Consider the following 17785-nt stretch of genomic DNA (forward strand, 5'->3'; position numbering starts at 1 on the left):
TGTCATCCTAAAACTTTTTATCTTTCTGAGCAAAGAACTATTCCAGGTGCCTTTTACAGGCTTCTAGGGAATTGAAGTTTTTTCCATTAAGAGAATTTTGTAAAGACCAAAATAAATGGACATTTGAAGGTGCCATGTCTGGTGAAACAGAGGATGAATCAGAACTTCCCAGACAAGCTGTAACAGTTTTTGCCTGGTCATCAAAAGAAACATGAGGTCTTGTGTTATCCTGATGGAAAATCATGCATTTTCAGTTGACTAGTTCCAGACACTTTTTGTCAAGTACTGCTTTCAGTTGGTTTAATTGGGAGCGGTACTTGTTGGAATTGATTGCTTTTCCAGAAGGAGCTTGTAGTAGAGGACTCCCTTCTAATCTCACCATATACACAACATCACCTTCTTTGGATGAAGACGTTTTTGGTGTGGTTGGTGGTGGTTAATTTTGTTTGCTCCATGATCACTTCTGTTCCACATTGTTGTACAATATCCACATTTCATCACCCATCACAACTGGTTTTAAAAACGGACCATTTTTGTTATATTTAAGTAGAGAATTGCATCTGGAAATGCTGTCAAGGTTTTTTTTCACTTAACTTATATGGAACCCAAACATCAAAGCAATTTAATATAACCAAGCTGGAGAAAATGATTTTTAGTGCTTGATTGAGGTATTGGGAATATATTGGCTATCTCCTGAGTGGTATAATGTTGATTGTGCTCAATTAATGTCTTGATTTTGTCACTGCCAACTTCAGCTGGTCTGTATGACCGTCTCTGGACTTCTGAAAGTGAAACTTCACAGTCCACTTTTCATGCATTTGATCAGTGACAGCACCTTCTCCATACACTGCTCAAATCTTTTGTGTGTTTCAGTTGCATTTTTACCTCTCTTGAAGTAATAAAACAATATACTGAAAATATTGCTTTTTCTTCTTTTCATCTTCAATATTAAAATGGCTGCACAAAAATTCACCAATTTTGATTTTTTTTTAAATGCACACTGATATGATAGTTATCACAGTACAGTCTAACAAAATTGTTTCTGATGAAATTAAAGACAGTTAAGAGCTACTAGAGCTATCTTATGGAAAAACTTAACGAACCTTTTGGCCAACCCAGTATTAAAAGACACACAATGAAAAATCAAGGAAAAGTCTCCTCTCGTTACTGATTGCCATCCTTCTCCACTCACACTTACGGTATCTTATGTATCTTTCCAGGGTTACTTTTTTAAAAGCACCATTTAAAAGAGTAGTGTGTTTTTCTCCTTCCATCTCTTCTCCCTTCTCCAAGAAAAGACTTTAAAAGCTGCTTTAAACTGAATGTTCTTGGAATATAATATCAGTGTATAGCATGACTAGTGTGGTGAAATATAAATTGGCTGGTTGGAAAGCCAGTTTCATTGATTATTACTCTTGACACTGTTGTTTGAGAATATCAAAAGGTGGCTGCATACAGCCTGGTGCTTGGGGACCCTGCTAAACCAGGCTCTGCCCAGTGGCCTCCCCACTGAGCCCCACTTCTTCTCTGCCACAGTTCTAAAAAACAACACTGTGAAAGTGGAGACAGAGGCCGAAGATGCTGCTCTGGACTGCTCAGTGAATTCCAGGTCCGCTGAGAAGCACCCTCTGGATGGCGTCTTCACTGCTGTCCAGGACTCCAGCAAGAGAAAGCCCCTGGGTGGCGAGGGCCCACTGGACTCAGTCCCGAGCGTGAAGAGGCGGCGGCTTATTCCCGAGGTGAGGGCTTACTGGGAAAGCAGGAACTTGTTGACAGCAAGGACTGTTAATGAAAGCCTACCACATTTCACATAGCCTGCACCTTACTGGAGCAAGTGAGGCTCAGCAGGGCTTTTCCTAAATCAGGTCCATCTTTTGTATTTATTCGGGGAGCTTGTTCAGTGAATCTTCTTGTAAAGAGGACAATTATTTTATAATATGCCCGTTACCCCTAACCTACCTATTTTATAAATTTGCTTTATTTCCTAATCACCTGCTGGTTATAGTGAACTTGGCTGAATTCTGAGAGAAAATGAAACTGGTCATGGTGGTCCCCTCGAGCAGCCTGCAGTTCCCACGGGAGACAAGACAGGTTCACAAAACAGTGAAGACTGAGGAGAGAGGGGAGTTTGGGAGATGAGAATGCCTGGTCAGCAGAGCCTCCCTGCAGATAGCCAGATCACACCTTAAACTCTTAGCAGAACATTTTCCCAAGCTCTCCAGCCCCCTCCCCTCCCCCTCCCCAACACACTTTTTGGGGGACCCAGGTAGGCATTTCAACTTCTTCATGTCTGTCCAACAGAGCCCAAGTTTCAGAGCTCACTGTCATTAGCCCATACATGGGGTGTCCGCCTGGGACTCCCTGGGTTGCTCTTGGTTTGTTTTAATTCTCCTCTGTTAGATGCTACAGCAGATTGGGAGGTGATAGGTTTTAGAGATTTAGTGAGCCTTTGAAAAGTAAAAACTATCCTTTTTCTTAATTAGCAAAGTCATAAGATTTAAGATTTTCACTGGATTTCAATATGCATGTTTATATTACATTATAATGAGGACTGCTCTGCATTCCACATCATGGAACACTGAGGTTTACATTCATTTATTTATTTTATTTTGGCTGTGCTGGGTTTTCTCTAGCTGCAGCAAGCAGAGGCTACTCTGTAGTTGAGTGTGGACTTTTCAGGTTGAGGAGCACAGGCTCAATAGTTGTGATACATGGGCCTAATTGCTCCTTGGCATCTTCCCAGACCAGAGATTGAACCTGTGTCTCCTGCATTGGCAGGCGGATTCTTTACCACTGAGTCACCAGGGAAGCCCCACATACCTTTTCTTGTTTCATTTAATCCATATAACAGTGATGAGAGAATTAGTATCTCCTCCACATAAGTTTAAGTCAAGTGCCAGAACGCCAGTGGGGCAGGCTTGTTGCTGGTGTGAGGTGTCAGGAGTGACTTAGAACACTCAGCACCCTGCTTCATATCGAGGAGGTGAGCCCCACCTTCTCTGATCCAGCCCATAGGAATGGTCATTTCCAGAATGATCGGAGCCTGGAGTCAGATAAGGGGGAGTTCACCATGGAGCCTTTGGCTGGTACTATGAGCTCCCAAACTCAGGTCCCTCTATGGTGATGGGAGTGACACAGCTCCCTCATTGGTTCCTTGTGTGGAGCATCAAGACAAGCCCAGCAGAGAGCCTGCCCCATGTCAGCTTTCAGAAGGGTTTATTTATTGCTCCCTAACCCCCATCTCCAACTACCACCCATTATGGTCAGCTGCCTCCCTCCACATTTATCAGGAGGAAAATGACATGCAATTGCCAAGAGAGGCCTTCTGATGCCTTCCCAAACACCCCAGGCCTGAACGCCCTTGATTCTGAGCACCTTCCATCTTCTCCCTCGACCCCAAGGAAGGGGGTGAGGGCGAGGGGAGGAATTGATTGGCAGCCCTGATGCTAAAGGTCCATCACTTCAAACCCCTATCAGTGCTGAAGGCCTGTTCATGAGTGACATTTAGTACAATGCTTAGAAGAAAAATAAAACCTCCCTCCAAAAATTTAACAAAAGGCTGTATAAAGACATATTTGGCGCTTCCGCTGGGAAAGGCACCATAGCCAAATACAGCAGATGTGGGAGGTGAGTAGCCAGCATTTTTATTGCTAATCATCTTTTTGTTCACAGAAGTGGGAGTGATATTCAAGAGCCCTGTGCCAGGTAGAAGTTAGCTTTGTTCTCCTGGGGTTCCTTGTATCTTTGTTTTTAATCCTAAAGTGTGTCTGTGGTTTGTTTTTCAACTGGAGAGTGGAAATGCCATCTCGTTGAATCAGTGCAAATGTACTGAAGACCTCCTAAGTGTCATTCACTGTGATCCCAGCTGGAGGTTCGTCGTCGTTTCCACAGCAGCCCTAGCGGATAGGCACTGTGACCCTTCCCAGTTGAGTGAACCTCCAAGAGGCTAGTGCTCCCACGCCTGCTTGATTTGGAACTGCACTTAAACACGGATGACCCTGAGGATTGTGGGGTGTTTGTAAGATGCTGTGAGGAGCTCCTGCTCTGATATTTGGCCATCCCTATGGTCTTTCTCTTCACCCCTCATTATAGTTGCTTTATCCCCCCAGATTCTCATTTTTGGGGGCATGTTAGCACATTCTTCATCCTTGCCATACACTGTCAGCAGTGTAAGGATGACCCAAAGGATAAAAGCCATGAGGGCAGAGACTGGCTTGTTCCCTATGTCCCCAGGGCCTTGTAATATTTGTTTACTGGCTCTGTGTGGTAGACAGCTTATCCATTCCTTGTCACTAGCTATACCTGGTTATTTAAGGATGATGATGATGAAGATAAACATTCTATTAAAAGTGAAGAGCGTCACCCTTGCCTCACTTTGAGTGGTGCTGCCAGCCCCCTAGGAGCCCTTTTGCATGGTCCGCCCTTGATGCCACAGCAGTCCTCAGTTCCCTACACTGGAGGCATGCTGCTTTCTTGGTGTTCCAGTTTGCTGACTCTGGGCACCATTTAGCTATTCCTCTTTCATTGAACTGAATTCAGTGACTGCTCTTGCATTTGGAGTCCTGAAGAAGATGCTCAGTGCTGGGAGCCTCTCCGTGGTGACCCAATCCCCAAGATGTCACTGGGCATGGACATGTGGGAGCCCCCTTAATAACCTGCTCGTGCCTCACTGGTAACTTTACGTCAGCTTCTTCTTGATCAGTCAGATTCTCCACCTCAGAGAGTCGGGCTTTCCTGCTTGGGTCTGAGTGCTAGCAGAAGAACGAAACGTGCGATTGGATCTGGTACTGCAGAGCCTGAGCTGGGTAGCAGAGTTCCCATATGGTTGGAAGATGAGCCTTGGAGAATTGGGAATGGTGTCAGCCAGACACCAGTGCCAAGTAGCGCAGATTTAAAGATTTCTTGATACTCCTAGACAGCTGAGCAGAGATTTTATCAGCAGCAGCAAATGCAGCCAGTCCATCGTCACCTTGGCAGTGTTTGTGGAAGTAAACGGAGCACTGAGTGGACAGAACCTCAGTGCGGGCATATCTTAGGACCTTCTCTTTGGTGCTCGTGTCGTGTTCTATGTTGGATTGTGTATCCAAGGGCTCTGGGAGCGAGGAATATTGCCCTCTGCTGGGACTCTAACTTAATTTTTATTTAAGCAAGTTAGCCAAAAATGTTTGTATTGGTGGCAGTGTTTCTAACATGCCTGGTAGAAACTGAAATATTTTTATTAATGAGGCTGACTAGTGAGAGTTATTGGGGGGATTTCCAGTTCTGATCGACTCTGGCCTCTGCCTGCAGTAGGAATGTGGCGGGGGTCAAACTACTTCTGTTTGTTTTGTTCAGACAGTTCACCCAAAAACTTTTCTCTGTGCTTATTTCCTACTCCGAGTATTAATGAAGGCAGATCCCCTTCAAGAACATGTACTCTTGTTGCATGGCATGTGAGTTTCTGGTAACCTCTCTGCATAGAATCTTATTTTAAATGTATTAGTGGAACTGCTTGTTACAAAGCCTTTGCTTGTCCCTTTCTAAAATCAGCTGTAATATAATTATGATTTTCTTTAATAATTGGCATTACACACTCAAATTTCTCTACATTGGTAAAACCTCATGTGAATCTCATAATCCGTAGGACCTCCAAAATTATTTTGGTGCAGTAAAATTTAATGGTGAGTAAATTGCTAAAAATCTTATTTATAATCTATAGGAATCAGCAGGTAAGAAGTTTTGAATTTATTAGGGCAGTGCTTTTCAACAGTTGTAAATCCACCTTACAGAGTCATTCGGGTCACATATTTGGATTTGTATGTACATATATAGACACAGAGAAAGAACAGAATTTCTTGAATGTATTTACTGTGTGCAGTGCCCTCTGATATTTTCTGTTGTTTTCTTTCTTTCCTTCCTGTCTTTCACACTTCCTCCTCCCCTCCCTCTTTTATGCTGGTCTTGATCTATCAAATCAGTGTCATCATTTCTGAATGGGTCATATGACAAACCACAGTTCCAAACACGCTGCCTCAGGGGTAAAGATTTTCAACCGTCTCCATTCCTTCCTTTCTCCATATTTCTGATGTGTGTAACGTGGTTTCTTTCCTTTCTTCCTTCCTTTTTAAAATTATCGTTTGCTCTCTGCCATATAGCAGAACTAAACCACTGAAAAGAGTCTGACACCCTACCTCGAGCTCACCTGTGCTTCTTGGACTCCTCCAGCCCAGCCTTTAGGGCAAACAGACCTCTAAGAATTCCTTCTATGAGTGACTTACACTGTTACACGGGAGGAAAGTTCTCCTTTTATTTAAGTTCTTAAGTTACTTATACCTTCCTTAACTCAGGTTCTTAAGTTCTCCTCTTTATTTAATAGTTAAGAGTAATCATTACAGAGAAGGCAGTGGCACCCCACTCCAGTACTCTTGCCTGGAAAATCTCATGGACGGAGGAGCCTGGTAGGCTGCAGTCCATGGGGTCTCGAAGAGTCAGACACGACTGAACGACTTCACTTTTCACTTTCATGCATTGGAGAGGGAAATGGAAACCCACTCCAGTGTTCTTGCCTGGAGAATCCCAGGGACGGGGGAGCCTGGTGGGCTGCTGTCTATGGGGTCGCACAGAGTCCCAGACACAACTGAATCGACTTAGCAGCAGCAGCAGTAATCATTACAACTAGTTCAATAAAAAGCCCATTGTATTGTCACTGCTCTGGCTGGGAAGAGCACTGTTAATAACAGTCGTACTATAACAGTAAACATTTATTAAACACTTACTGTGATTCAGACGTGGGCTCAGCGCATCATGTTCATTATCTAATTAGATCCTCATAGCTACCCTGGTACCTGAGACAGGGACCATTATATATTCCTGAGTGACACACAGGAAGCTGACATGTGAGGGGTCACGCAGAGGACCCATCCACTCCCTTATACCTCCCTTATTTTTGTTGTTTAGTCGCTAAGTTGTGTGTGACCTTTTGTGATTCCAAGGACTATAGTCGTATTTAGATATGTATGACTCTTCTGCACCCCCACGGAATGGACCCCACCAGGCTCTTCTGTCCATGAGGTTTTCCAGGCAGGAATACTGGAGTGGGTTGCCATTTCTTCCTCCAGGGGATCTTTTCGACCCAGGGATTGAATCGAACCCGTGTCTCCTGCATTGGCAGGCAGGTTCTTTACCACTGAGCCACCAGGGAGGCCTTATACCTCCCTACACTCATGTTATTCATGAAGCTAGTAGCCTCTGTGAACATTTTTCTTAAACATTTATTTGAGAGGGATAGACACTTTACCCTGCTTAACAAATGTTCAGTGAGCGCTCTGTGTCCCAGGCACTTTGCAGGACACTGGAGATGGAGTAGGGAAGACCTGGTCCCACAGGTAACCATCATGCAGTGTGGTGAGGGTACAGATAGGTCTCAGGGACGAGACCCCACAAGGGAGAGGGGTGGACAGCAGGCTCGCTCCAGCCCAGTAGCCCTTGGTCCTCTGCTCACGGGCAGTAATAGGAGGGTCAGGGATCTCTGACCCTAATTACCTAATTACCTCCATGGGATAATTAGGGCTTCCGTGGTAGCTCAGATGGTAAAGAATCTGCCTGCAATGCAGGAGACCCAAGTTCCATCCCAGGGTTGGCTCCATGGGGTTCCAAAGAGTCAGACATAACTGAGTGAATAATACAGTCATACATGGGATAATTAAAGCACTTGAAAGAATCCTATTATTTTTTAGGTTCCTGAGAGTAAGGTAGGTGTTTTTTTGCACAGTTGTTGTCAGCAGAGATGCAGGAGAAAAATTAACCTGTGTTTAATATGAGTCTGATGATTCCATTATCTAAAAAAGAAGGTCTGGGGAATTCTGTGACGGTCCAATGGCAAGGACTCCCAGCTTCCATGCAGGGGGCACGGGGCATGAATAGGGAGATCTGTCCATGGTCTCCTTCCAACTCAGGCCTTTGTATTGCTCACCTGCTGCTGTAGTGGCAGTCCCCTCAGAGACTGTCTCTTTTCCCTGTGTTTTTTCTTTTTTTTCCCTAAGGTTGCAAGAGTAAAGCACCTCGTGTACTGTGTTATGCTGGCATTAGTGTTATCTGAAGGCTTATAAATGACACCCAATCTGCCTGAATGAGATAAACCAGGGATAAACACTGTCTTCTAGCCCTGGCCATCCAGAGAGGCCCAATGGGTTGTTGGAAATGCAGAGCCTTGAATCAGAATCTGTATTTTCACTAGATCTCAGGCAATATATATGGACATTAGACTTTAGAAGTGCCGCGGTAGGTCAGACTACACAGCCATATTTTCCCCCAGCGTCCTAAGGATGCTTTATTCTCTTGCATTTTCTAGTTGCCCAAGGCTCGCACATGTCTGTAGAAGAACATGCTTTGTGCTTCGACCCTACCTGCTCCCCTGACGCCCACCACTGCTCTCCAATTAGCTCTTCTGCTTAAATAGGCGCTCAAAAATATATTCCAGTATACTTTGGGGTCAAATTCAACATTTGTCAAAAACAGGTTTATGAGTGAAATGTAATGAACAACATATTTAAAGCATACCATTTGATATGTTTTGACGTGTATATACCAGTGAAACCACACCACATTCAAGATGAGAAACAAAGCCATCACTTGTTACCTTGAAAGTTTACTTGTGTCCCTTTGCGTCCTTTCTTTCCCCTGCTTTCTGTCACTAAAGATGCGTTTGCCTTTTCTAGAATTTTATACGAATGGCATCCTACAGGCCTCTTTTATCTATCTGGTTTCTTTTACTCAGCTTAATTATTTTGAGGTTCATCATGAGTACCAGGTTGGTCAGCTCTGCTGCTGAGTAGTACTCTGCTGTAAACACAGTGCATCTGTATACTTGTTCATAAAAATTAGGGTTGTTTCCAGTTGGGAGCTGTTTATAAACAGGGCTGCCATGAATATCTGCATAAAAGTATTTGATCGTGTGCTTTCATTTTGCTTGGTAAATAAATAACTAGGAGTGGAATATACCTGGATCATATGGTCCAACATATAACTTCTTAAAAAAAATACCAACTGTTTTCCAAGGTGGTTATACCATTTTATATCTACCCTAGCAGCCTATGAGAATTCTAGTTCCTTCATGTCATCTCTGTCACTCAGTTTCATCTGTCTTTTTTGATTATACCCATTCTTGTGGGGAGTGATATGCTATCTCAGTGTGGTTTTAATGTCATGCATGTTCTTAAGCATCTTTTATACAGGATCTTAGTTCCCTGATCAGGGATCCAACCCATGCCCTGTGCAGTGGACGTGTGGAGTCTTAACCACTGTACCTCCATGGAAGTCCCACTGAGCATCTTTTTATATGATTATTTGCCATTTATATAGCTTCTCCAAAGTGACTGTTGAAACTTAATTGGGTTCTGTGTCATTGAGTTTGAGTGTTCTTTATGTAAGCTGGATTCAGGTCCTTTATCAGATAAATGATATGTCTGGTTTCTTCCAGTCTAGGCTTGTTTTTCCGGAGAAGGCAGTGGCACCCCACTCGAGTACTCTTGCCTGGAAAATCCCATGGACAGAAGAGCCTGGTAGGCTGCAGTCCATGGGGTCGCTAGGAGTCGGACACGACTGAGCGACTTCACTTTCACTGTTCACTTTCCTGCATTGGAGAAGGAAATGGCAACCCACTCCAGTGTTCTTGCCTGGAGAATCCCAGGGATGGGGGAGCCTGGTGGGCTGCTGTCTATGCGGTCAGACAGAGTCGGACACGACTGAAGTGACTTAGCAGCAGCAGGCTTGTTTTTCATTTTTTAAAGAAGTTTTAAATTTTAATGAAGTCCAGTTTATTAATTTGTTTTCTTATGGATTGTGCTTGTGTGTTATATCTGAGAAGTATTTGCCTAAAACAGTTTTCATAAAGGATTGCTCTTCTGTTTTCTTCTAGAGGTGTTAGAATTTTAATTTGAAAGTGAAAAGTGAAAGTCGCTCAGTCGTGTCTGACTCTTTGCGACCCCATCAACTATACAGTCCATGGAATTCTCTAGACCAGAATACTGGAGTGGCTAGCCTTTTCCTTCTCCAGGGGCTCTTCCTAACCCAGGAATCGAATCCAGGTCTCCCACATTGCAGGTGGATTCCTTACCAGCTGAGCTACAAGGGAAGCCTGGAATTTTAAGTTAGTTTTTATTTTTACATTCATGATCCATTTTTTAGTTAATTTTTTATATGATACATGTAGGATGAAAGTTTTTTCTTTTCTTTTTTTTTGCACATGTATGTCCAATATTTCTAGCATCATTTGTTGAAAAGATTCTCCTTTCTCTACTGAATTGCCTTTGAACCTGTGTTGAAAATCATTTGTCCATATATATGTCAGTAAACCTCTTAAACCATCCAGGGCCTGGCAATAGGGAAAACCACTAATAAAAGCAGTGAGGACCCTGGGATCCCAAATGGTCTGGGCAGTCGCCTTCTGGTATGAAGCTTGGACTCAAGCTTTGGTATCTCGAACAGGTCCTGGGAGTACATTGAGAGTGGACCTGCAAAGTATGTCAGCCTTGGGCAAGTTGAGGAGATAATTCCTAAAATCATTAATTCTCTCACTGTCTTTTATTGAGCAAGGCTGGAGAGTACATCGAAAGTACCTTTCTAGATGCATAGGAAAGGTGTTAATTCATCACACACAGTGGGTACTTTAGGACCTGGGGCTTAAAACTCTTTGGCAGTTCTGATTGAGAAGGGCTGCTGGAACTAGGACACTGAGACTTAGAAACCTGGGAGGCCTCATCGCTTCACGGAATCTGCAGTTGGCTGGGCCTGGGGCAGTTCTGGGCCTTTTCAGTCTGAAATAAGACATGACTCCAGGCAGTGGTAGAGTTGGCAGCTGACTGTGGTTCTCTAGATTCCAGTTCTTCCATGCTCAGCACCGTGCATCTTGGGAGCTGTCCAGAGTAGAGATGCCTGCTCTCCTAGAGTCTGCAGACTGGACAACAAGCTGTGCTTTCTGTAGATGCTATTGGCAGGACTCCTGCCTGTCTGAGAGCAGTCAGGGCAATTAGGTGACCTGTCCATAGCCAGGTTGCCACAGGAGCACTTCCTGTTCCTGGGGTCTCTCTCCCATCCCTCATGGGCTCTCGCCAGGCCTTGTCAGCATCTGTGCTCGGTCTGTGGACAGGAAGTTCAGGGATGGTGTCCTATGGGAATTGAAAGCCACCAGGGTCCAGCCTGAGCCTCTCAGGGATTAGGGAGAGCAAGCAAGTTTGGCCCTGGGATGCAGGTTTGTGTTGGTGGCTTCCCTTGTGGCTCAGAGTGTAAAGCGTCTGCCTACAATCCCGGAGACCCAGGTTTGATCCCTGGGTCAGGAAGTTCCCCTGGAGAAGGAAATGGCAACCCACTCCAGTATTCTTGCCTGGAAAATCCCATGGATGGAGGAGCCCGGTAGGCTACAGTCCATGAGGTCGCAAAGAGTTGGACACGACTGAGCGACTTCACTTCACTTCACTTCACTTCTGGACCCACAGAATGGTTCCCAGGCAAGGGAAACACTTTCTCATAGGCTCCTGAGGTTGACCTGGGCCCCTCTGTGTGTGACATAGATCAGAACCCTCACCTGATATACCTTTTGTCTTTCAGGCACTCCTAGCAGGCATGCGGAACCGGGAGAACAGCTCGCCCTGCCAGGGCAACGGGGAGCCGGCAGGCCGGGGCAAGAACTTGGGCTCCATGTGGCCGGGAGAGGAGGAGCCTGGCCACGACGTGAGCACGCCCTCCTACAAGAAGCCTCTGTATGGTATCTCACACAAGATTATGGAGAAGAAGAACCCTCCCGCGGGGGACATGCTCAACACCTATGAGCTCTCAGAGAAAGTGAATCCCAGCAACAGCCCCTCACCGCTGCGGCTCCTGAACGAGACACAGAAGCGGGACACTGGCGGCCCCGCAGCAGCCACAGACAGCGACCCCAACATCTACTTTCTCATCCAGAAGATGTTCTACATGCTCAACACGCTCTCCTCCAACATGTCGCAGCTGCACAGCAAGGTGGACCTGCTCTCCCTGGAAGTGAGCCGCATCAAGAAGCAGGTGAGCCCCACTGAGATGGTGGCCAAGTTCCAGCCGCCGCCCGAGTACCAGCTCACGGCGGCCGAGCTCAAACAGATCGTGGACCAGAGCCTGTCGGGTGGTGACCTGGCCTGTCGCCTGCTGGTGCAGCTTTTCCCAGAGCTCTTCAGCGACGTGGACTTCTCCCGGGGCTGTGGCGCCTGTGGCTTCGCGGCCAAGCGGAAGCTGGAGTCGCTGCACCTGCAGCTCATCCGGAACTATGTGGAGGTCTACTACCCATCGGTGAAGGACACGGCCGTCTGGCAGGCTGAGTGCCTGCCCCAGCTCAACGACTTCTTCAGCCGCTTCTGGGCCCAGCGGGAAATGGAGGACAGCCAGCCCAGCGGCCAGGTGTCTGGCTTCTTCGAGGCCGAGCCCCAGGTGGATGCTGGCCACTTCCTGGACAGCAAGGAGCAGGAGGAGGCCCTGTCCCTGGACCGCAGCAGCACCATCGCCTCTGACCATGTGGTGGACACGCAGGACCTCACCGAGTTCCTGGACGAGGCCTCATCCCCGGGCGAATTTGCGGTCTTCCTTCTGCACCGGCTGTTCCCTGAGCTCTTCGACCACAGGAAGCTGGGCGAGCAGTACAGCTGCTATGGGGATGGCGGCAAGCAGGAGCTGGACCCGCAGCGTCTACAGATCATCCGCAACTACACAGAGATCTACTTCCCCGACATGCAGGAGGAGGATGCCTGGCTGCAGCAGTGTGCCCAGCGCATCAACGACGAGCTGGAGGGCCTGGGGCTGGACGCGGGCAGCGAGGGCGAGCCCCCGCGAGACGACTGCTACGACTCATCCAGCCTGCCCGATGACATCTCCGTGGTCAAGGTGGAAGACAGCTTCGAGGGCGAGCGGCCCGGCCGGCGGTCCAAGAAGATCTGGCTGGTGCCCATCGACTTCGACAAGCTGGAGATCCCGCAGCCCGACTTCGAGGTGCCGGGCGCCGACTGCCTGCTGAGCAAGGAGCAGCTGCGCAGCATCTACGAGAGCAGCTTGTCCATCGGCAACTTTGCCTCGCGCCTGCTGGTGCACCTGTTCCCGGAGCTCTTCACCCACGAGAACCTGCGCAAGCAGTACAACTGCAGCGGCTCCCTGGGCAAGAAGCAGCTGGACCCGTCCCGTATCAAGCTCATCCGCCACTACGTGCAGCTTCTCTACCCACGGGCCAAGAATGACCGTGTCTGGACACTGGAGTTCGTGGGCAAACTGGACGAGCGCTGCCGGCGCCGGGACACGGAGCAGAGGCGCTCCTACCAGCAGCAGCGCAAGGTCCACGTTCCGGGCCCTGAGTGCAGGGACCTGGCCAGCTATGCAATCAACCCTGAGCGGTTCCGGGAGGAATTTGAGGGGCCCCCGCTGCCCCCCGAAAGGAGCAGCAAGGACTTCTGCAAGATCCCCCTGGACGAGTTGGTGGTGCCCTCGCCCGACTTCCCGGTGCCTTCGCCGTACCTGCTGTCCGACAAAGAAGTGCGCGAGATCGTGCAGCAAAGCCTCTCCGTGGGCAACTTCGCCGCCCGGCTGCTCGTCAGGCTCTTCCCCGAACTCTTCACCACCGAGAACCTGCGGCTGCAGTACAACCACTCCGGGGCATGCAACAAGAAGCAGCTGGACCCCACACGCTTGCGGCTCATCCGCCACTACGTGGAGGCCGTGTACCCGGTGGAGAAGATGGAGGAGGTGTGGCACTACGAATGTATCCCGAGCATCGACGAACGCTGCCGCCGCCCCAACAGAAAGAAATGCGACATCCTGAAGAAAGCCAAGAAGGTGGAGAAGTGAGGGGTACCAGGGGCACTGAGCGTCGCCCCTACCCCCCACCACCACGAGCCCGAGCCGCGTCCGCAGCCGCGCACGTTATATCGGCGGGGCGGGGCCTGCTGCATTTGCACACGCGATCGCCCAGCCGGTCACGGCCACACAAAGAAGCCTCGCATTTGGTCTCTTGTACTTAAAACTTTTGTCCTGTGTTCCTGTGGTGCAGCCAGAGCCTGGGAGAGCAGAGCTGCGAGGGCAGAGGGGCCGTCAGGGTTCCCTCTCCTCAGCAGTTGTCCTCCCAGTCCCCTCACCATTTGAAATGCAAATCAAGCAACCCTCTTGTTCCTCTGCCCACATTTTACGTCTTCAATTTTTATTAAAAAAAATTTTTTTTTTTTAATTAAAAAGAAACCCTTTTTAAGTAAATCATTGGGCTCTGTGGAGGCCATTTTACTCAGAAAAAAATTTTTTTTTCTTTAATATTTGAGATGTACTGTAAGATGACTTGAGTCACTGGGAATTTTTTTTAAGATGGTTTCAGATATATGAAATTTTTAGAAGTGCCATGTTCATGCATGATGGCTGATAGCTTCAGGGGGCATAGAGACGGATTTTACTGACCTTGTCTTTTATTAATACATCGGATTTTGGAAGAGTCAGGACGCCTCTTGGATGGCGGTGGAGGGGATGGGGTAGCTCGGTGTCCTTTCTGGCCACGGTCAGTTGCTCGCTCCCTCCCACTGTGGTGCTGAGGAAGGGGCTGCGGGGACGGCTGGCCTGGCCTGTCTCACCCTGCTGTGCCAGGTGAATGTTGCTCACCCTGTAGACAAGAACACTGGATGGTGATGATGGTGATATGAATGTAGATAGACGTGGAGACACGTTCACAGTGTCTTCATTTGAGCTGTGTCCTTCCACTGCCCTCTTTCCTTCCTCCTCAAGGATGCTGGTTAGAGGGGCAAACATTTCCTTGGAAAACTGTGTGTGGTTATTTGGCTTCTTGTTTAAGGATGGGCCCCATTGGGCTCACTGAGAACTGTTTACTTTCCATGTGTGTATTTGTATAAAACCCAGGTTCTGGGAGCTGTATGGTGGCTTCACCACACCTCAGTGTTGGCTCCTCCAGTCAGTACACATCCTTGTTCCTCAGGGCCGGGCCTAAACCGTGGCCTGTCTTGAGGATACCTGGTGTTGGAAGGACACAGGCCATCCGAAATAGGGCTCCCATATCCCTTTCCGGGGTCCACTCAGAGCTTTCTCTTTCGGCCCCCAGAAGGTCCTGCTCTCCTACATCTGGCCGGTCCCTCGGCCTCAGGATGAGACACCTCTTTTCTCTTCCCTGGTTGGGAAGGTCACACTGCTCCAGGCCAGTGGCATGCTCTCCAGGATTCCAACCAGGAAACTCCCCAACAGGTAAAGTCCTTAATGTAAAAACAGTACTTTTACCTACCTGACTTTGGGGGCTAGTGCCTAAGAGGGAAAGGGAACAGTCTAAACACAATACATTATACCAGAAAGCAAGAAAATAAATTGAATCACACAGGGTAGTCGTAAAACCCTTGTGGAATGTTAATTTAATAACCTAATGGCTTAATATTTTGCTACCTTAAAATGCAGAAATAATAGAAACAATCTGTGAATTCTTTTCATACAGATAAGGACTTCAGCATTACTGACTGATGGAACTTTGCCTGCACTCGCGGCCATTTTTTTTTTTAATGCCAGGATTCTGAGCAGTGTGAAGTTGCCGATCTAACTTTAGTAAATCTGCTTTTAAATGTCATTTACAGATTATTTCAGTTGTTAACTGCGGACCTAAATTATTACAATTTGGAAACACACAGGGACTTAATGACTCTTTCTCACCCACCCACATACATGTGTACACACACATTTCTTAGTAAAAAACTGAAGTGAGATGAAGGGGACCGACATGAATAACAAGCTCAACCTCTTTGTGCCTGGAAAGGAGGAGGACTGGAGCAGCCGGAGACTCACTTCCCCCTCTCCTGGGCCTTTCTCTATGCCTTAGTCTCTCCAGCACACAGATGCATGCCTGCGTGCATGTGCGTGCACACACACCCAAAGATGGCAGTGGCACTCTCTCCCTCACCGGGATCCTGCGAGTGGGAGGGTGCTGTGGAATTTGTTCTGGTCTCTAGGATGTATCCAAGAGGATTCCAAGCCATGTGAAAATTGCCCTGCTTTCTAGAGGGTGGAATGTGACCCTGCAACTTCAGAAGCACAATCATTTAATAATTTTTTTTTAATCATCCTGTCTACCCACAAGAGACATCAACAGGTTCTAGGAATTAAATATATCTCTTTACAACCTAGAGCATGTCCAGTTTTTGGAAACTGTGTTTTGATGGTTTCTTTAATACCTTTCCTGTATGGGGCTTCTTCCCCCAAATCTTAGAGTCCCTTCCAGTGAAGAGAGGTGGACGCTCTCTGTGAGCTGTAATCTTGTCTCTCTGGACCGACTCACCAGGAACCACCTGCAGGTCCTGAGTCTGTCTGCGTGGTGTCCTCAGCCTCCAGCCATACAGGTGGGCTCCAGGGGCTTTTTTTTTTTTACATGAAGCAATAGAATTATAAAATACCTAAATTTTTTTCAAAATGTAATGTTTTCCATAATCTGTTGGCAAAATCCCTACTCCCTCCCCATCTAAATTCTTTGATTTTTGTTAATACTTGCTTGTGTTTGGGGAATTTTTTCTCCCTCACATCCAGAAGTAGCACAGACACATTCTGATATTGAGTAAAATAGCACGTCACAATAGGTGGTAGTGTCCCTCGTTTTTCTGTTAGTGAGTTTTAAAAGAATGTACGAAGATAGTCATGAATGTACTAAGTGTTCTAATCCTGCTTCCGTTCACTTTGGCTGTGTCTACATGACAACACAGGTTTGACAGGGAATAAAGTTGTGCCCAGTGTCATGGGTGTTAGTGTGCCCCTCCCCCTCAGTGTTGGACCCCACCCTTCCCTGCTTTTTAAGTTTGGTGGGAGGGGGTACCACATCAGCAGCAATCATCAACCAACCAATGGGATCTACTTAGTGGTAAGTGGATTAACTGTTTAAATGCTAAGAGTCACTGGCCTGACCACACCATAGTATGGCCACTTGGGTTCCTGCAGACATGGCTTCATTTTCCACCTTTGCCCCAAATGTTTACTTCTTGCCTGATTGAGGAGGAGGGTCTCAAGACCTCAGATTGGAGGCCATTGAGCTCTTAACCCTGCCTCACCATGGAGAGAGATGCTATGAAGTGGTGGGACTTCCCTGGTGGTCCAGTGGTTACCACTCCCTGCTTCCACTGCAGGGGGCACGGTTTCTATCCCTGGTCAAGGAACTAAGATCTCACATGCTATAGGGCCAAAAAAGAAGTGGGCCCCTGGGCCAAGGGACTCTTAATGTCGTTCAGAGATACTTGTCTCTTGTAGATCCAGCCTTAATGTTTTTCTGACATCCTAGTGATAGCAGACCCTGCGCAAAGTGGATATCAGAGTTAATACTGTGAGGAGACAAAATAATGAGAATAGTTTTACCAAAGATAATGAAACATTGCATAATGTCTGCATTTTACCATTGATTTGAGTGCACCCTTAGAAAACTGAATGTAACAAAAACCCAGGACATTTTTTGGAAATTGTATGCTCTCTAGCAACTGTGTGAATTTTTATACAAGCACTGTTTTATGAGCTATATAAAATGTTATAAAAATACGGTCTCCTAACATCTTATTTTCTTAGGGCAGAGGTCTCTCAGAAGGTATGGGTCTATTTGTCTTTGCTTGGGGCTTCACCACCCGCTCCCAGGGGAGGGCAGGGGCACTCGGGGCACCATGGCTTCTCGGGCTTCCACACTCTGGGTGACGCGGTGCAGTTTGTCACAGCTGAATGACTGAGACGTCTCCAAATGAGCCCTAGAGCATTTCTTACACAAATCGCGTCCCAGCCATGAGGTAGAGGCACA

General features: G+C 47.2%; 1 protein-coding gene across 3 annotated transcripts in view; it reads left to right on the forward strand.

Moving 5' to 3' along the window:
• BEND3 (BEN domain containing 3) overlaps positions 1 to 17535 on the forward strand; it is a 52943-nt gene extending 35408 nt beyond the window's left edge. For 2 of the 3 annotated variants that reach the window (XM_015472811.3, XM_024996649.2), the window contains 2 exons: positions 1537 to 1739; positions 11584 to 17535. In XM_015472811.3, coding sequence (XP_015328297.2) covers positions 1537 to 1739; positions 11584 to 13833 — 2453 coding nt within the window. In that variant the 3' untranslated portion in view covers positions 13834 to 17535. The remainder of the gene's footprint in view (positions 1 to 1536; positions 1740 to 11583) is intronic. The other variant, NM_001192611.1, reaches the window with a different exon arrangement.
• The last annotated feature ends 250 nt before the right edge of the window (positions 17536 to 17785 follow it).

The sequence above is a fragment of the Bos taurus genome, chromosome 9 (genome assembly GCF_002263795.3).
Source record: "Bos taurus isolate L1 Dominette 01449 registration number 42190680 breed Hereford chromosome 9, ARS-UCD2.0, whole genome shotgun sequence".
Taxonomy (NCBI): Eukaryota; Metazoa; Chordata; class Mammalia; order Artiodactyla; family Bovidae; genus Bos; species Bos taurus.